This window comes from Macaca fascicularis, chromosome 15 (assembly GCF_037993035.2).
Source record: "Macaca fascicularis isolate 582-1 chromosome 15, T2T-MFA8v1.1".
Taxonomy (NCBI): Eukaryota; Metazoa; Chordata; class Mammalia; order Primates; family Cercopithecidae; genus Macaca; species Macaca fascicularis.
The window spans coordinates 12,258,358-12,277,914 of NC_088389.1; the positions used below are offsets into that span (position 1 = coordinate 12,258,358).

Genomic DNA, 19,557 nt, shown 5'->3' on the forward strand with positions numbered 1-19,557 from the left:
TCCTGACCTCATGTGATCCGCCCCCCTCAGCCTCCCAAAGTGCTGGGACTACAGGCATGAGCCACCGCACCTGGACTTTTTTTCTGGTAATTTTTAAAAGTAATTTTCTTAATTTGGTGTCCAGATCTTTTGTTAAATTATTCCTAAATTTTACTGTTGTCATCACTAAGTTGAATTTTAAATTTTTCCAAGTGTACCTGGTTATTACTATTGCTTTTGTGTATTTATTTTGTATCCAACCACTTTACTGAGTTATCTCTCTTACTAGTTTCATGTTTTTTTAATTGACTCTTGGATAGTCTAGCTAGGTAATAATTTTCTCTTCTAGTTTTCTTACTAGAAATTTCACTTTATTTTTTGCATTAGCTGGAACTTCACAACAATGTCGAATAGAGACACCGGGGGCATCCATGTCATGATCCTGGTTTTAATGTCTTTTAGTAGTTTTGATAATTTCCCACTTACTTAGCTATTGGTTTGAGTACCAGCTTCGGCGTCACTGGGAAGCTTATTAGAAATGCAGAACCTCGGGCCCTGGTTACTGAACCAAAATCCACAGTCTCCAGGCTGCTCATCACGTATTTCCTCATGCCTGCCTCTCCAGCTTTCTGGAGGAGGGACTGGGCTGGGCTGGGCCACTCTCCTGTTTCAGCCCCTGGTGCCAGAGTTGTAAGTAGCACACGGTGGCTGCCCTGAAACCAAACGATTTTGCTTGAGCTGTCAATCTTGTATGGCTCAGCTGGGGGTCCCCTTCCTCTTCTCTCTCTGCAATGGTTTTTTGTTTGTTTATTTTTGAGGCGGAGTCTCACTCTGTCACCCAGGCTGGAGTGCAGTGGCACAATCTCAGCTCGCTGCAACCTCCGCCTCCCAGGTTCAAGCAATTCTCCTGCCTCAGCCTCCCGAGTAGCTAGGATTACAGGCGCCTGCCACCATGCTCGGCTAATTTTTGTATTTTTAGTAGAGGCAGGGCTTCACCATGTTGATCAGGCTGGTCTTGAACTCCTGACCTCGGATGATCCACCCACCTTGGCCTCCCAAAGTTCTGGGATTACAGGCATGAGCCACCTCACCCAGCATCTGCAGTGGTTTTGAATCTTGTTAAAATGCAGGGTAATTCTTGGGACCACAGCTAATGGGACTGGGGTACCAGGCATCTGATGCCAGGGTCATAGGTACAGCTCTACAGGCTGGTGGAGGGATCTTGGTTCAAGTGCTCCCCAATCAGGTGTCCCTCATCAAACAAGGACCCGGCTGATCCTCTCTCATTTGGTGGTTCTTGCCAGCACTGCCTCTATGCCAACAGCATCTCAGAGAGGGGTGGGTAGGGTGTCCTGGAGCCCAGCTGTGGACAGATGTTGCCGTGGGCCCTGGAAGAGAGCCAGGAAGTGTCCCCAAAGTAGCAATGTGAAGCCCTGCACGGGGTGTCACTTTCTGTTGATTGACCAGACGCTGTGGCCCTGGTTTCTGGATGTAGGGTCAGCATGAGGGACCCTGTCTCCTGGGACGGGGAAGAGATAGAGGAACAACCAGCCAGGAGCCACCATACTCCACTCTCCCACAGGGAAAGGTAATACTGGCAGCCCGATCACCTAAGCTGGGCCGGAGGTTGGGCAGGGGGTGGAGGCTGCGGTGTCCTTCCAGATGGCTCTGAAGACAGTGAAGGCTTTGGTCCCTACAGTGGCCTCCCAAGGGCACAGATGAAGGCAAGAGGAGTCCCACGAAGGCCTTGAGAGGAGGCACCTAGGAAATGGGCCTCTGGTGGGCTCCTGTCCCACGGCTGGGGTCAGGCTCTGGAGACACCTTGGATTAGGACACTGACTGAGGCTCCAGTGGGCCACCTGTGGGGGCTGAGGAGGCTGAGGCTTGGCCACAAGTCAGTTGAGGCCTCTGCAGGCGAGAGCTGGCCACCAGCAGAGAAAGGGTCTGGCCCGGCCAGTTATCCCTGTGCATCCCGGCATCCGGCATCCCCACAGGAGTCACAGCCTCAGGGAAGGTAGAGAGCCACCACCACGTAGATGACCCAGCTGGTGGACACGAAGACCCCGAAGAGCAGGCTGAAGAGCACCAGCGAGCGGGCCTTCCGCGAGGCCTCCTCGGCCTGGGCCAGGTCGCCCCTGCCCAGGGCTGCACGAGTCTGCAACGAGACAGGGAGGGGGTGGTAGGAGCGAACAGGGAGCCCCCACTCCCTCCCAGTGCGACTGAGGGCCAGGCCCAATTCCATAAACTTGAGAAACTGACACACTGAAAAGGTCAGGGACCTGCCAGGCCCACAGCTCAAAAGGGGGCAGGAGTGAAGGCAGTGGCGGCCGCCAGCCATCAGGTGCTTGTCACGCTCAGCACTGACGGATGCCCTCAGCTTCAACCTCTACCATCCTTGCAGCAGCCCTGAGGCTGACCCCACTTTGCAGATGTGGAAACAAAGGCTCAGAGAAGTTAAGTGACCTACCCGGGGGCACACCACTAATGGTGGAGCCAGAATTCACCAGCAGGCAGCAGCCTCTCAAGTCCCACCTCTGAGTTGTCCTGAGAGCTGCCTTCTGCTTATGGCTGGGGGCTTCAACAGCAGAGTGAAGCCAGGGCTGAGACCAGGTCAGCCTTGAGCATAGGCCCCCAGAGGCTTGCCTGCTTTTGTTTGTTTGTTTGTTTCTTCAGACAGAGTCTTGCTCCATCTCCCAGACTGGAGTGCAGTGGTGCGATCTCAGCTCACTGCAACCTCCACCTCCTGGGTTCGAGTGATTCTCCTGTCTCAGCCTCCCGAGTAGCTGGGACTACAGGTGCCCACCCCCATGCCTGGCTAATTTTTGTATTTTTACTAGAGATGGGGTTTCACTGTATTGGTAAAGCTGATCTCGAACTCCTGACCTCAGGTGATCCACCCACCTCGGCCTCCCAAAATGCTAGGATTACAGTCGTGAGCCACCGCACCCAGCCCTGCTTCTGTCTCTATTAGAGTGTCATCACATTGGCATCTTTGAATTCCCAGGGCCTAATAAATAGATGAATGGATAGAGGGATGGGTGGGTGGATGGATGGGTGGGTGGATGGATGGATGGATGGAGACTAGAGAGACGATGGGTGATAAGTGGGTGTATGGATGAGTAGATGGATGGATGAATGGAGGGATGGATGGATGGGTAGGGATTGGTGGGTGGGTGAGTAGGCAGATGGATGAATAGTGGGGTGAGTGGATGGAAGATGGTAGATGGATGGTAGATGGATGATGGATGGATGATGGATGGAGGCTAGAGAGATGGTGGATGGGCTGGGCGCGGTGGCTCACACCTGTAATCCCAACACTTTGGGAGGCAGAGACGGGCGGATCACAAGGTCAGGAGATTGAGACCATCCTGGCTAACAAGGTGAAACCCCGTCTCTACTAAAAATACAAAAAAAAAATAGCCGGGGGTGGTGACAGGCTCCTGTAGTCCCAGCTACTGGGGAGGCTGAGGCAGGAGAATGGCGTGAACCCAGGAGGCAGAGCTTGTAGTGAGCCAAGATGGCGCCACCACACTCCAGCCTGGGCAACAGAGCGAGAGTCTGTCTCAAAAAAAAAAAGAGAGAGATGGTGGATGGGTGGATAAATGGGTGGGTGAGTGGATGGGGAGCTAGGGAGACGGAGAGTTGGAGAGATGGAGTGGATGGATAGATTAGATGAGCATAGGAATGAATGAGCAGATTGTACCCCCTTTAAAACACAAACCCCCACTGGAATGGGCAGCATGGGACTTATCAGTCATTCACACCTTTACTGTGAATTGTTTTGGCCAAACATTCCACAGCACATTTTGAGTAGCTGGGGGCAGAGACAGGAGGGGCAAGGACCCCACAATTAGGCTCTGACTTCCCAATTCCCTACCCCCTCCAGAGGGAGAGACGCTAGAGACCGTGTTGCTGGAAAAGGGGCTCTGTGGACCCACTGGGGCACCAATGGCTGCGTGCTAGGAGAGGCTGTGCCCAGGGCCGCCCCCACACCTACCTCGTGGGAGTAGACGATGGCGATGAGGCCGGTGAGCAGACAGCAGAAAAGGGTCACCAGCACTGACTCCGTCATATAGTCCTTTGGTAGGGGCCTGTGCTCGACCGTGACAGGGCCTGGCATGCCAGCCATGGGGCCATTGTACTGTGGGGGCAGAGCCACAGTGGTGAGGAACTGGCCCAACCTCTGGACAGCAGAGTGAGTGAGAAGGCCAGCCAGGCCGTGCAGGTTCTCTCACTCAGTCTTCAAGTCCCCACCCGTTGAGGCTGCAATTCACGGAGGGGTTGGGTCAGGGTGCCCCTCTGCCCTCTCCCTCTTGCACCCCTGGCCACTGAGTCCCGCTGAGCCCTCAGTCCTGCCCTCTGCAGTTGGCTCAGTCCAGGGTCCAGCCTCTGTGATATTTCATCGTCCTTACTGGGCTTGCCACCCCTTCCTGGGGGACCTCCAATCTTTCCCCCACAGTCAGCCCAGGATTTTTGTTTGGTTTTATTTTTATTTTTATTTTGGAGGCAGAGACTTGCTCTATCACTCAACCTGGAGTGCAGTGGTGTGATCTCGGCTCACTGCAGCCTCGACCTCCCTGGCTCAAGCAATCCTCTTGCCTCAGCCTCATGAATAGCTGGGGCTACAGGCGTGCACCACCACGCCCGGGTAATTATTTTTACATTCAGTAGGGATGAGGGCTCACTGTGTTGCCTAGGCTGGTCTGGAACTCCTAAGCCCAAGCCATCTGCCCGTCTTGGCCTCCCAAAGTGCTGGGATTACAGGTATGAGGCATCGCGCCCGGACTGTTTTGTTTTTAAAGCACATCTAATCAAATCACCTCCTACCCAAAGTTTCTGGGGTCCCTCACCACAGGTCCCACCTTCCTCCCCTCCCTACCAAGCCAAACAAGCCTCCACCATCCCCAGAACGCCCAGTCTCGGCCCCTCCACGCCTGTGCGGTGCGCTCTGCCCAGGGTGCCTGTCGTTCTCTTTGCCTTAGCCCCCCATTCATCCTCCAAAACCCCACTCAAACGCCCCTACCTCTAAGGAGCCGCCAGGACTCGCCCGCCCCCAGGCCAAGGTGGCGCTTCCTCCTCTGCAAGGACAGAAGTGACCTCTCGCCCTCCGCATGGGCGCCCCCGACCACGCGCAGACAGCACGGAGGGGAGCGTGCCCAGGGCGGCCGCCACTCACCAAGGGGAAGGGGAAGGTGGCCCCGGCGGGCGGCGGGAAGAGCGCGGGTGGCGTGGGCGCGGCCGGGTAGAGCTGAGCCGGCGGTGGGAAGAGCGCAGACGGCGCGGGCTGCAGGAGCACGGGCACCTGCGGGAAGGGCGGGTACAGCAGCGGCGCGGCCTTGGGGTCCGGGGGCGCGTAGGGCGGGGGCTCCCCAACGAAGCCGATGTGTGGGGCGCTGCTGGCCGCCGCCTTGGAAGCCGGACCGGCCTCGCCCACCGCCTGGGCCGGGGCGTCCTCTGGTGTGGGCTCGCTGCCCCCCGCGGCCCCGTCCTCGCTGGGCGCCCCATCCTCGTCCAGGGGCTGCGGGCGGCGCGGGAGCTGCGGCAGCGCGGGCTGGGCGGAAATCTGGGGATCCTCGGGGGCGGCGGGCTTTGGGGGACTCCGGGGGTCCTCAGGGGTGGCGGGGCTGCCGCCCCCTTTCGTGTCGGACCCTGGAAGGAAATGGCAGCGGCAGTAAGCAAGAGGCCACCAGGCTGGGTGGGACCTCCCTGGTCCCGAAGCTCCCACAAACCAAGCTCCCAGCCCTCTGCAGCTGGGCCTCATCGGATCTTGACCCAAAGGGACTAGAAAACAGGCCCAGAGGGGCCACCCGCCTTGCTAGGGTCACACAGACTGAACGACTCATCTGGGTGGGAACCCAGGCTGCTGGCCCCGCCCCTCCCCACACTGCCCCACCCCCTTTCCTTGGCAGATGGCCTCTATTGGGAGGTAGTTTTGCCCCCAAGGCCTTTATGTCAAAGCTAATTGGACCAGAAAAGGAGAATCCGCCCAGGGAAGCCCCTGATTGGCTGTCCTGAGATACACCTCCAAAGAAGGGGATGCCTACCTGAGATGAGCTGAACCAATTATATTCTTGGCTTGGAGTTGTAGGGGAGGGGTGAGGTGCCCAGGAGCTGCCAAACTGTAGCTAGAGTAACATGGTGGAGCCAGGAGGTCACTAAGGGCCATATGCACACTGAGGCACCAAGAGAATGGGCACCAGAATACACAGGGCCCAGCAGTTTGAAGCCAGGACTCAGAGCCTCAAAGCTGCCCAGCTGCCTTGCTGCCGACCCAGGCCCTGGCCTTCACCACCCAAAGATAGGCCGTGGTGGTGCCTGGTCAGGTCCCAACAAATTCTTAAGGTCCGCTGCACCTCCTGAGAGCATCCCGACCAGCTGAGCACCAGAGGGCCTCAGGCAAGCGTGCAAGGAAGGCCCTGGGAGAGAATCGCAGAGCGGACTCCCCTGACATAGGTGGGCATTCAGGCCTCACAGCAGAAGTGGGCAGCCCAGAGCCAGGGGTCTGGCTTTAGAAGTCCATTTCCTAAGTGTCCTTAAGGGTTATAGAAGGCAGAGGGATGAGTGAAACAGACATCACACAGACATCTCAGTGGGGGTGGGCGGACCCTTTCTAAAGTCCCCCACGGGTAGAAGCAGGGATCCTTGCCAGAGTGATCCCAGTGTCAGGGAATGCTGAGCCCCTGGCACGTCCTGCCTCAACCCCCTCCCAGCAGCCAGGGGTTCACTCATGGCCCCCGCACCCCATACACCTGCCACGCTGTTTATACCTCCACACCTTTATCTGTGATGTTCCCTGTTTCTCCACCCCTTGGATCTGGGCTTGGCCGTGTGACTTGCTTTGGACAATGGGGCATTGACAAACATTTTGTAAGCAGAAGCTTTAAAGACCTTTCTCTCCAGGTTAGCAGGGGCTGGGACTGGGGAGTTAGTGTTTCATGGGTATAGAGTTTCTGTTTGGGAAGATGAAAAAGCGTTCCGGAGGTAAGATGGTGGTGATGCTTGCACAACAATCTGAGTGTACTTAATGCCACTGAATCGCATACTTATAAGTGGTTCAAATGATAAATTGTATGTTATACGTATTTAGCACAATTTTTTAAAAGCCTATCTCTCCAGCTGATGACAGTTGAAAAGTCTAGACAAAATACAAAAAGGAACCATCTAAGGTCACTGAAAAGCAAACAAAAGCAGGCAGGTTGTGGAGTGGAGTCAAAGCTTAGAGAATGGCCGGGCGCGGTGGCTCACGCCTATAATCCCAGCACTTTGGGAGGCCGAGGCGGGTGGATCATCTGAGCTTAGGAGTTTGAGACCACCCAGGACAACATAAAGAAACCCCGTCTCTGCTATATATATATATATATATATATATAAATTAACCACGTGTGGGTAGCGCATGTCTCTAGTCCCAGCTACTTGGGAGGCTGAGGCAGGACAATTGCTGAAGCCCCAAAGGCGAAGGTTGCAGTGAGTCAAGATTGCACCTTTGCACTACAGCTTGGGCTACAGAGTGAGACTCCATCTCAAAAAAAAAAAAAAAAAAAAAAACCTTAGAGAAATGGGCCAGTCACGGTGGCTCCCAAGAGGCCAAGGCGGACAGATCACTTGAGGTCAGGAGTTTGAGACCAGCCTGGCCAATATGGTGAAACCCTGTCTCTATTGAAAATACAAAAAAAATTAGCTGGGCGTGGTGGCACATGCCTGTAATCCCAGCTACTCAGGAGGCTGAGGCAGGAGAATTGCTGGAACCCAGGAGGCAGAGGTTGCAGTGAGCCGAGATCACGCCACTGCACTCCAGCCTGGGAAACAGTGAGACTCCATCTCAAAAAACAAAACAAAACAAAACAAACAAAACAAAAAACGTAGAGAAATGGACTTCGAGGGGGTGAGTTCCCTGCTTTTCCCCTCTCATTGCCCTGGCAGCACAGAGCACCAGCAGCAGACCCCCACTGGAGGATCAGAACAGGAGACTAAAAGTCCAGTAGAAACGCTGTCCTTCTGACCAGATGGACCAGGAAAGGAAAGGGCTCCCCACTCTCTGCAGAGTGAGAAGATGGGGGCAGACCTAGAAGAGACAGAGCTGGAGAAAGGGGGTCCCCTGATTCTGTGTGTGACCTGGGGTGACCACCCTATCACTGTCTGCCCAGGACCTTCTCGGATTTACTACTGAGAATCTCACATCCTGGGAAACTCCTTAGTCCCAAACAAACTGGGATGGTTGGACTCCCTAGAACGAATTCACCCAAGTCTCGGTCTCCCCCTGAACTGCATGTGCAGGAGACAAACCCAGACCAGCCTAACAAAAACTCTGAGAACTGACCCGAGTTTGGAAATGCCACTCATAGAAGGTGAAACAGAACTTGTGGTCTGAAACGAACCAGGCTGATTGCCTGCTGCAACCAAACAAACCCACTTTCTCCAGGGGAACTGTAACAGGACTAAGAATCTACACAACATACTCGTCAGGCCTCTGAACCTAAACTAAGCCATCATATCCTCAGTGACCTGCACTATACATCCAGATGGCCTGAAGCCACTGAAGATCCACAGAAGTGAAAATAGCCTTAACTGATGACATTCCAGCATTGTGGCTTCTGCCCCACCCTAACTGATCAATGTACTTTGTAATCTCCCCCACCCTTAAGAAGGTTCTTTTTTTTTTTTTTTTTTTTGAGATGGAGTCTCGCTCTGTAGCCCAGGCTAGAGTGCAGTGGTGCAATCTTGGCTCGCTGCAAGCTCCGCCTTCTGGGTTTACGCCATTCTCCTGCCTCAGCCACCCAAGTAGCTGGGACTACAGGAGCCCGCCACCTCGCCTGGCTAGTTTTTTGTACTTTTTTTTTTTTTTTTTTTGAGACGGAGTCTCGCTCTGTCGCCCAGGCTGGAGTGCAGTGGCGCTATCTCGGCTCACTGCAAGCTCCGCCTCCCGGGTTTACACCATTCTCCTGCCTCAGCCTCCCGAGTAGCTGGGACTACAGGCGCCCGCCACCTCGCCCGGCTAATTTTTTTGTATTTTTAGTAGAGACGGGGTTTCATTGTGTTAGCCAGGATGGTCTCGATCTCCTGACCTCGTGATCCACCCGTCTCGGCCTCCCAAAGTGCTGGAATTACAGGCTTGAGCCACCGCGCCCGGCCGTTTTTTGTACTTTTTAGTAGAGACAGGGTTTCACCGTGTTAGCCAGGATGGTCTCGATCTCCTGACCTCGTGATCCGCCCGTCTCGGCCTCCCAAAGTGCTGGGATTACAGGCTTGAGCCACCGCACCTGGCCAAGAAGGTTCTTTATAATTCTCCCCACCCTTGACAATGTACTTTATGAGATCCACCCCCTGCCCCCAAAACATTGCTCTTAACTCCACCGCCTATCCCAAAACCTATAAGAACTAATGATAATCCACCACTGTTTGCTGACTCTCTTTTCGGACTCAGCCCGCCTGCACCCGGGTGAAATAAACAGCCTTGTTACTCACACAAAGCCTGTTTGGTGGTCTCTTCACACGGACACGTGAAACAATACTATTCACAATGTCCAGGACACAATCCAAGATGGTTCGCCATACAAATGTGGAAACGTGACCAATGCTCAAAGGAAAAGACAGTCAGCAGATGCCAACCCTGAGATGACCTGATATTGGAATTTCTAGAAAAAGCAGCCATTATAACTATGCTCCATGAGGTCAAGATAAACAAACTTGGCCAGATGTTGTGGCTTCCTCACAGGAGGGTGCAGTGAGCTGTGATCGAACCACCGTACTCCAGCCAGGGCTACAGAGTGAGACTTTGTCCTCCCCAAAAGGGAGGCGTGGCATGTGACAGACTTTCTGTGCCTCCATTTCCTCATCTGTAAAGCGAAGATAAATCATAGTAATAATCTTTTTTTTTTTTTTTTTGAGACAGAGTCTCGATTTGTTGCCCAGGCTGGAGTGCAGTGGTGTGATCTTGGCTGACTGCAAACTCTGCCTCCCGGGTTCACACCATACTCCTGCCTCAGTCTCCCAAGTAACTGGGACTACAGGCGCCCGCCACCACGCCCGGATAATTTCTTTTTTGTATATTTAGTAGAGATGGGGTTCCACCGTGTTAGCCAGGATGGTCTAGATCTCCTGACCTCGTGATCCACAGGCCTCGGCCATCCAAAGTGCTGGGATTGCAGGTGTGAACCACTGCACCCGGCTCCTGGGTGGGGTTATTTTATAGGATTTGGGTAGATAAAGGAAAATTCCAGTCAAAGGGGGTTGTTCTCTGGTGGGGAGGGGTGGGGAATCACAAGGTGCTCAGTGGGGGGGCTTCTGAGCCAGGATGAGCCAGGAAAAGGAATTTCACAAGGTAATGTCATCAGTTAAGGCAGGAACAGGCCATTTGCACTTCTTTCGTGGTGGAATGTCATCAGTTAAGGCAGGAATCAGCCATCTGGATGTGTACGTGCAGGTCAAAGGGGATATGATGGCTTAGCTTGGGCTCAGAGGCCTGACATTCCTGTCTTCTTATATTAATAAGAAAAACAAAACAAAACAGCGTTGAAGTGTGGGGGCAGTGAAAATTTTTAGGGGGTGGTGTGGAGAGAGAATGGGCGATGTTTCTCAGGGCTGCTTCAAGCGGGATTAGGGGCGACATGGGAACCTAGAGTGGGAGAGATTAAGCCGAAGGAAGATTTTGTGGTAAGTGGTGATATTGTGGGGTTGTTAGAAGGAGCATTTGTCATATAGAATGATTGGTGATGGCCTGGATGCAGTTTTGTATGAATTGAAAAACTAAACGGAAGACACAAAGTCCGAATAAGAGAAGGAGAAAAACAGGTATTAAAGGACTAAGAATTGGGAGAACCCAGGACATCCAATTACAGCGTGCCCAAGGAGGTTCAGCATAGCCCTGCCAGCAAAGATTGGAGATTGAGTTGAGCATAGTTTGTGATTTTGAGGGTCTCTAAAAGTATTAAAGCAGTGGCAGCCGCTGCATGCAGGCATGAGGGCTAGGCTAAAACAGTAAGGTCAAGTTGTTTGGACAGAAAGGCTACGGGGCGTGGTTCCGGCTGTTGTGTAAGAATTCTGACCGCACGGCCGGGCGCGGTGGCTCAAGCCTGTAATCCCAGCACTTTGGGAGGCCGAGACGGGCGGATCACGAGGTCAGGAGATCGAGACCATCCTGGCTAACACGGTGAAACCCCGTCTCTACTAAAAAATACAAAAAACTAGCCGGGTGAGGTGGCGGGCGCCTGTAGTCCCAGCTACTCGGGAGGCTGAGGCAGGAGAATGGTGTGAACCCGGGAGGCAGAGCTTGCAGTGAGCTGAGATCCGGCCACTGCACTCCAGCCTGGGTGACAAAGCGAGACTCTGTCTCAAAAAAAAAAAAAAAAAAAAGAATTCTGACCGCACTAAACATGCCTAGGAAGGAAAGAAGTTGTTGTTTTGTAGAAGGGATTGGGGTTTGAGAGATTAGCCGGACATGATCAGCAGGGAGAGCATGTGTGTTTTCATGAGAATTGTGGGGAAAAGAAAGAGAGATCAGACTGTTACTGTGTCTATGTAGAAAGAAGTAGACATAAGAGAATCCATTTTGTTTTGTACTAAGAGAAATTCTTCTGCCTTGAGATGCTGTTAATCTGTAACCCTAGCCCAACCCTGTGCTTGCAGAGACATGGTTGTGCTTGCAACCCTGTGCTGTGTTGACTCAAGGTTTAATGGATTTAGGGCTGTGCTTTGTTAAAGAAGTGTTTGCAGGCAGTATGCTTGGTAAAAGTCATCGCCATTCTCCAGTCTCAAGTACCCAGGGACACAGTGCACTGCGGAAGTCCACAGGGACCTCTGCCCAGGAAAGCCAGGCATTGGCCAAGGTTTCTCCCCATGTGATAGCCTGAGATATGGCCTGGTGGGAAGAGAAAGACCTGACCTGACCATCCCCCAGCCCGACACCCGTAAAGGGTCTGTGCTGAGGAGGATTTGTGAAAGAGGAAGGCCTCTTTGCAGTTGAGATAAGAGGAAGGCATCTGTCTCCTGTTCCTCCCTGGGAATGGAATGTCTCGGTGTAAAACCAGAACGTATGTTCAATTTACTGAGATAGGAGAAAACCGCCTTATGGCTGGAGGTGAGACATGCTGGCAGCAATACTGCTCTTTAATGCACCGAGATGTTTGCGTAAAGTCAAACATAAATCTGGCCTACGTGCACACCAAGGCACAGCACCTTTCCTTAAACTTATTTATGACACAGAGATCTTTGCTCACATGTTTTCCTGCTGACCCTCTCCCCACTATTACCCTATAGTCCTGCCACATCCCCCTCTCTGAGATGGTAGAGATAGTGATCAATAAATACTGAAGGAACTCAGAGACCAGTGCTGGCGTGGGTCCTCCGTATGCTGAGCGCCGGTCCCCTGGGCCCACGGTTCTTTCTCTACACTTTTTCTGTGTGTCTTATTTCCTTTCTCGGTCTTTCGTCCCACCTGACGAGAAACACCCACAGGTGTGGAGGGGCTGGCCCGCGTCAGAGAATTATGCCAAGATAGGTAACAGATGAGGAAGAAATTTGGGCTTGACTGAAGTAATGGGGGATGTCTGTGCAGCCTTACCCAGGTTAATTTGCTGAGCCTGATGGGTGTCAGGGTCAGTCCAAGTGAAAGCAAAGAGAGGCTGGGATGAAGGGTGCAAAGGAATAGGAAGGAAAGTGTGTTTGAGATACAGAACAGAATAATGGGTTGTGGAGGGAGGTACTGAGGATAGGAGAGTATATGGGTTTGGAATCGCGGGGTGGATAGGCAGAACGATTTGGTTGATAAGGCGCAGATCCTGATCTAACCTGTAAGGCTTGTCTGGTTTTTGGACAGCTAAAATGGGGGAATTGTAAGGAGAGTTTATAGACTTTAGAAGCCTTAAAAACAGGTGAGTGGTAACAGGCTTTAATCCTTTTAAAGCGTGCTGTGGGATGGGATATTGGCATTGAGCGCGGTAAGGGTGATTAACCTTTAATAGGATGGTAAGGGGTGCATGATATACTTCTGGATTAAGGTGGGAGATACAAGAGGGAGACGCAAAGAAGGCTTTGGGTTGGGAAGAAGGGAGGCAATGAGATGTGGCTATAGTCCAGGAATAGTCAGGGAAGCAGATAATTTAGTTAAAATGCAGATAATTTGGTTAAAATGTCTCCGCCTAATAAGGGAACTGGGCATGCGGAGATAACTAAAAAAGATTGCATAAAAGAATGTTGTCCAAGTTGGCACCAGAGTTGGGGAGTTTTAAGAGGTTTAGGAGCCTGGCTGTCAATACCCACAACAGTTATGGAGGCAAGGGAAACAGGCCCTTGAAAAGAAGGTAATGTGGAGTGAGTAGCCTCTGTATTGATTAAGAAGGGGACGGACTTACCCTCCACTGTGAGAGTTACTGGAAGCTCGGCGTCCGTGATGGTCTAGGAGGTTTCCAACGCGATTGGGCAGCGTCCGTCTTCAGCCGCTAAGCCAAGAAGATCTGGAAAGGAGTCAGTCAGAGAGCCTTGGGCCAGAATTCCAGGAGCTCTGGGAGTGGCTGCCAGGTGAGTTGAAAAACTGAAAAACAGTCCGATTTCCAGTGGGGTCCCACACAGATGGGACACGGCTTAGGAGGAATCCCGGGCTGCGGGCATTCCTTGGCCCAGTGTCCAGATTTCCGACACTTGTAGCAAGCTCCTGGGGGAAGAGGTTCTGGAGGAACCCCTGGCAGCTGCGGTTCAGGCATTTGGAAGTTCTTGTGTGCTGGAGATGTGGCTGGGGTTTGTCTCAGCGGAGGCAAGGAATTGCAACTCAGAAATACATTGCTACTTGGCTGCCTCTACTCTATTATTGTACCCCTTGAAGGTGAGGTTAATTAAGTCCTGTTGTGGGGTTTGAGGGCCAGAATTTAATTGTGGGGGTTTTATTTAATGTCAGGAGTGGATTAGGTAATAAAATGTATATTGAGAATAAGACAGCCTTTTGACCTTTTTGTTTGTTTGTTTTTTGAGACAGAGTCTCAAAATGTATATTGAGAATAAGACAGCCTTTTGACCTTTTTGTTTGTTTGTTTGTTTGTTTTTTGAGACAGAGTCTCGCTGTGTCACCTAGGCTGGAGTACAGTGGCTCAATCTCGGCTCACTGCAAGCTCCACCTCCCGGATTCAGGCCATTCTCCTGCCTCAGCCTCCTGAGTAGCTGAGATTACAGGAGCCGCCCCCACGCCCGGCTAATTTTTTGTATTTTAAGTAGACAGGGGGTGTCACCGTGTTAGCCAGGATGGTCTTGATCTCCTGACCTCGTGATCCACCCGCCTCTGCCTCCCAAAGTGCTGGGATTACAGGCGTGAGCCACCGCGCCCAGCCAGCCTTTTGACCTTTTAGGGTCTAGGGCTGTAAAGCGTCTAAGCGTTGCTGCCAAAAGAGCCATGACCTGGGCTGGGTTTTTCATATTTGATGAAAAAGAGCCTAAACACTAACTGATTTGGGGGCGATCAGGTAAAGAAAAAGGAGCATTACCTTGACTATGCCTTTAGCTCCAGCCACCCTTTAAAGAGGAAAGTGCTGGGCAGGTAGGAGAGGGCTAGTCGCGGAACGAAACTGTAAGCCAGACCAGCTGTGAGGAAGGGAGGCGATAAAAGGATTATAGGGTGGGGAGCACAGGCTGAGGAAGAATTGGGACCTAGCTCAGCCTGGCGTGGAGCAGCCTGTGGAGGAGGGGAGAGGCCAGATGGGTCTGTAGAAAAGGAAGATTCAAAAGTCTCATCGACGGTCGGGGTTGGGACTGAGGGGACAGGCGGGAGGGAAAGGAAGATTTGGGACGAGTTGCATTGGGAACAGAGACTAGGGAGGGACCGATGTGTACAAGAATGCCTGGACGTCAGGGACCTCAGACCGTTTGCCCATTTTACGACAAGAATTATCTAGATCTTGTAGGATGGAAAAATCGAAAGTGCCGTTTTCTGGCTATTTGGAACCACCGTCGTGTTTGTATTGAGGTCAAGCGATGTTGCAGGAGAAAATAAGACACGTCGATTTTAGGTCAGGCGAGAGTTGAAGAGGTTTTAAGTTCCTGAGAACAGAGGCTAAGGGAGAAGAGGGAGGAAGAGAGGGTGGAAGGTTGCCCATAGTGAAGGAGGCAGGTTTAAAGAGAAGGGTAGAGACACGGAGAGAAGGGGTTGGCTGAGCAGCCCTGGGCTGCAATGTGCTTGAGTTTGCCAAAGTCCCCGCAATTGACTTGCCACCAAGGGAATGTGGGTGAATGACCAAGGCAGGTGTCCCTGCGGTGATCAGACACTAATGGAATGTGGGTGAATAATCAATCAGGCAGGCGTCCCCGCTTGATTAAACACCAAGGGAAGACGGTCTTCCCGAGTCCGTGACCGGGCCTGAGTTTTGGGTCCACGAATAAAACGCGTCTCCTTTGTCTCTACCAGAAAAGGAAAGGAACTGAAATTAAGAGAAGGGAGATATTGAAGGGTGGCACCAAGATTGAAAGGAGAAACAGATTGAGGGATACTGAGAGAGGCTGGAGAAGAGAGTAAAGAGAAGCCGCAGCCGGGCGCGGTGGCTCAAGCCTGTAATCCCAGCACTTTGGGAGGCCGAGACGGGCGGATCACGAGGTCAGGAGATCGAGACCATCCTGGCTAACACGGTGAAACCCCGTCTCTACTAAAAATACAAAAAACTAGCCGGGCGAGGTGGCGGGCGCCTGTAGTCCCAGCTACTCAGGAGGCTGAGGCAGGAGAATGGCGCAAACCCGGGAGGCGGAGCTTGCAGTGAGCTGAGATCCGGCCACTGCACTCCAGCCCGGGCTACAGAGCAAGACTCCGTCTCAAAATAAAAAAAAAAAAAAAAGAGAAGCCGCTTACCCGATTTAAAATTGGTGAGATGTTCCTTGGGCTGGTTGATCTGAGCACCTGAGGTCGTAGGTGGATCTTGCTCACGGAGCAAAGAGCAGGAGGACAGGGGATTGATCTCCCATGGGAGGTCCCCCGACCGGAGTCACAGCACCAAATTTCACTCTCTTCTGTGTGAAGAGACCACCAAACAGGCTTTGTGTGAGCAATAAAGCTTCTTAATCATCTGGATGTAGGTGGGCTGAGTCCAAAAAGAGAGTCGGGGAAGGGAGATAGGGGTGGGGCCTTTTTTTTTTTTTTTTTTTTTGAGACTAGGCAGTGGTGCAATCTTGACTCACTGCAAGCTCCGCCTCCCGGGCTCAGGCATTCTCCTGCCTCAGCCTTCTGAGTAGCTGGGACTATAGGTGCCCACCACCACGCCGGCTAATTTTTTGTATTTTTAGTAGAGACGGGGTTTCACAGTGTTAAACAGGATGGTCTCAATCTCCTGACCTCGTGACCCACCGGCCTGGGCCTCCCAAAGTGCTGGGATTACAGGCCTGAGCCACCACCCCCCGCCCCTGGGTGGGGCGGTTTCATAGGATTTGGCTAGGTAAAGGAAAATTCCAGTCAAAGGGGGTTGTTCTCTGGCGGGGAGGGGTGGGGGTCACAAAGTGCTCCGTGGGGGAGCTTTTAAGCCAGGATGAGCCAGGAAAAGGAATTTCACAAGGTACTGTCATCAGTTAAGGCAGGAACAGGCCATTTGCACTTCTTTCGTGGTGGAATGTCATCAGTTAAGGCAGGAATCAGCCATCTGGATGTGTACGTGCAGGTCAAAGGGGATATGATGGCTTAGCTTTGGCTCAGAGGCCTGACATTGGGCGCCTGTAATCCCAACTACTTGGGAAGGAGAATCCCTTGAACCTGGGAGAAGGAGGTTGCAGTGAGCCGAGATCGTGCCACTGCACTCCAGCCTGGGCAATAGAGCCAGACTCAGTCTCAAAAAAAAAAAAAAAGGCGAACATGAGGCCAGGCTCTGCTCTGAGAGCTTTTGCTTCCGTAACCCGGGTCATCCTCTGGTGTTCTTTCGTTTTTATGCTCCCCATTTACTAATGAGGGAACCCACGCTGCCAGCAGGAAACGTGGGTCTCAGCGAGTCAGCTCTCCACTCGAAACAGGTCTCTCTGCGATGCTGTCCCTGCCCCAGCTATCAAAACAAAAACCGCAGTTTCCCTGGATCCCGCCAGGGCAAATACCTGGCCCGATGGCGCGGAGATAGAGCCCCAGAGTAAATAAACCTGCTGGCGGCGCTGCCTGGCGGGGCCTCGGGTGGGTTCTCAGGTTCTTGACACCAGAGCCTCCACCAGGCATTCCAGCTGGGAAGGGGGATCCGGGCTCCCCGCCGGGCAAGTGCTTGAGGATTTGGGGGGAGGTCCTGGAGGGCGGGGCGGGGGCGGGAGGGGTCAGCCCTCCAGCATCTCCCGGAGTTTCTTGCAAATGGGACTGGGTGCACCTCATCCCTGGGCTCTGGAGCTCCGCCGCGCTGGGGGATGCGGGGGCAGAGAGTGCGCGGGACTCTGCAGGGGTCCCACTGCTACCGCCCCACTGCCTCCTGCCAGCCAGAGACTCCCCAGGGTAAGGACGAGGTCTCGGTTCCCTGTCTCCCGCCCCTTTCAGCGCCTGGCACCTGGGGATGGGCGACGTCTAGTTGGTCCCAGCCTTGGCCGAGTCCCACCCGCGTCCACGCCTGTCTCCAGCTCTGCCCCCACCCCACCCCTCTCGGTCCCTGTCTCCAGCTCTCCGTCCCCGAATTAGCCCGTGGGGTCTCTTCCCAGCTCGTTCTCCCCACTACAGGCTCTATCTCCAGCCCGCCCTGGCCAGGGTCGCCCACTCCCCTGCTGCAAGGGCTTCAGCCTGGCCGCGGTGAGCGGAGCTGCTAGAGGCGGGACACGGGGCGGGAGGGGGCAAAATGCGCAGAGAATGAACTGCCACGGCCCCGTCCCTGGCTCGCCCACAGGAGCGCCCCCAGAGCTCCCGAACTTTCCACAGCAGCTTCCCAGCCCTCCCCACCCTGGCTCCGGGTGGGGTGTCCTGGGCCGGACATTCTCCCCCATGTTGTTGCTGCCGGCTTCCGGGGCACCACAATCCCGGGCCTGGGCCCGCCCCTCTGATCCCTGCCCCTCCAGAACCGGGCCCGCAGGTATCTACCCCCAAACCCCCTCCAGCACCGGCCCCACCAGCACCTGCCCCTCCAGCAGCCGCCGCTGTTATCTACCCCCTACACCCCCTCCAGCACCTGCTCCGCCTGCACCTGCCTCGCCAGCACCTGTCCCACCAGCACCTGCCCTGCAGGCATCTGCCCAGCCATACCTGCCCCGCCAGCACCTACCCCTCCAGCTCCTGCCTCCATGGTCTGAGCCCGCGGTGGCTGCAGGGGCTGCGCGACTCCCTGGCCCTTCGCCTCCCGTCGGGCTGGCTCGGCTTGCACCGCAGGCTCAGGTTTCCTGGTGCCTGCAGCGCGGCCGGTTAATAATTGATCGCCTTGTTTGCCCACGGCTGGGTCAACAGTCGCTCCCTCGCGCCCTGAGCTCCGCCGGACCTGCCTCCCTTCCTGCCTGGGTAGAACAGGCTTGATGGAGGCTCCGCGGTGCTGTGCAGGGCTGGACGGGTTGGGGTAGGAGGGGGAGCCAGCCAGGCGGACTAGAGAAGTCAGGGTGGCACACGAGAGTGCCCGCAAGGCCAGCGGGGCAGCATGAGACAATGAGGAGTGGTGGGGACCTGGGCAACCGGACACCACAGCTGGGCGGATGTGACCTGCACGGAGGGGAGTCACGGCGGCTGTAGCTTTCTTTTAATTTTCCAGCAAAAGAAGCCAGAAACGTAGGTTTTAATGTGAAATCTCTCATTTCTGTTTTTAAGACAGAGTCTCCCTCTTTTGCCCAGGCTGGAGTTCAGTGGTGCCATTTCAGCTCACTGAAACCTCCACCTCCCGAGTTCAAGCAATTCTCCTGCCTCAGCCTCCTGAGTAGCTGGGATTACAGGCGCCCGCCACCAAGCCTGGCTAATTTTTGTATTTGTATTTGTATTTGTATTTATTTATTTATTTTGAGACAGAGTCTGGCTCTGTCGCCCAGGCTGGGGTGCAGTGGCCAGATCTCAGCTCACTGCAAGCTCCGCCTCCAGGGTTCATGCCATTCTCCTGCCTCAGCCTCCCAAGTAGCTGGAACTACAGGCGCCCGCCACCTTGCCCGGCTAATTTTTTGTATTTTTTTTTTAGTAGAGACGGGGTTTCACCGTGTTAGCCAGGATGGTCTTGATCTCCTGACCTTGTGATCGGCCCGTCTCGGCCTCCCAAAGTGCTGGGATTACAGGCTCGAGCCATCGCACCTGGCCAATTTTTGTATGTTTAGTAGAGACAGGGTTTCACCATGTTAGCCAGGTTGGTCTCAATCTCCTGACCTCGTAATCCACCCGCCTCAGCCTCCCAAACTGCTGGGGTTACAGGCATGAGCCACCATGGCTGGCCAAAATATCTTGACTTTTAAAAACCATTTGTGTGGGACTTCTGTTCTCTGAAGTGTGCCAGACCGGAGAATCTGAGGCAGGTCCCAGTCCAACCACGTGGAAATGCTAGAGACACAACACCAGCATGCCAGACAGCCTTTCATGTTCATAGCTGAGCTTCCAGGTAGCCAAGAGAATCCTCAGGGACCAGCAATGAAGATAGAGGGACAGATATGCCCAGGAAGTGTGCAACAGCCCTGGGTGCTTTGGTCTCAGAGTCTAGGGCTTGA

The 19,557-nt window shown here is 53.7% G+C and overlaps 1 protein-coding gene across 4 annotated transcripts; it reads right to left on the reverse strand.

Annotated features, from left to right (window-relative positions):
- Positions 1–328: 328 nt before the first annotated feature.
- Positions 329–18,249, reverse strand: PRRT1B (proline rich transmembrane protein 1B). Of its 4 annotated transcripts, none has more exons than XM_074016239.1 (6): positions 18,153–18,249; positions 15,797–15,954; positions 13,326–13,427; positions 5,156–5,628; positions 3,977–4,120; positions 329–2,134 (listed from the first exon to the last, which is right to left on the reverse strand). In XM_074016239.1, the coding sequence occupies exons 5-6, from the start codon at positions 4,106–4,108 to the stop codon at positions 1,985–1,987; spliced, it is 282 nt and encodes a 93-aa protein (XP_073872340.1). In that variant the 5' UTR covers positions 4,109–4,120; positions 5,156–5,628; positions 13,326–13,427; positions 15,797–15,954; positions 18,153–18,249; the 3' UTR covers positions 329–1,984. The 4 variants fall into 4 exon arrangements, with proteins under 4 accessions (XP_073872340.1, XP_073872342.1, XP_073872341.1 ...); XM_074016241.1 differs by having other exon boundaries at positions 3,977–4,242; XM_074016240.1 differs by having other exon boundaries at positions 13,326–13,504.
- Positions 18,250–19,557: the final 1,308 nt, after the last annotated feature.

Coding starts and splice junctions, on each gene's coding strand:
- PRRT1B (XM_074016239.1), bottom strand. CDS start 4,108: ATGGCTGGCATGCCAGGCCCTGTCACGGTCGAGCACAGGCCCCTACCA. Junction 2,135..3,976: donor CCATCGTCTACTCCCACGAG/GTAGGTGTGGGG, acceptor GTCTCGTTGCAG/ACTCGTGCAGCCCTGGGCAG.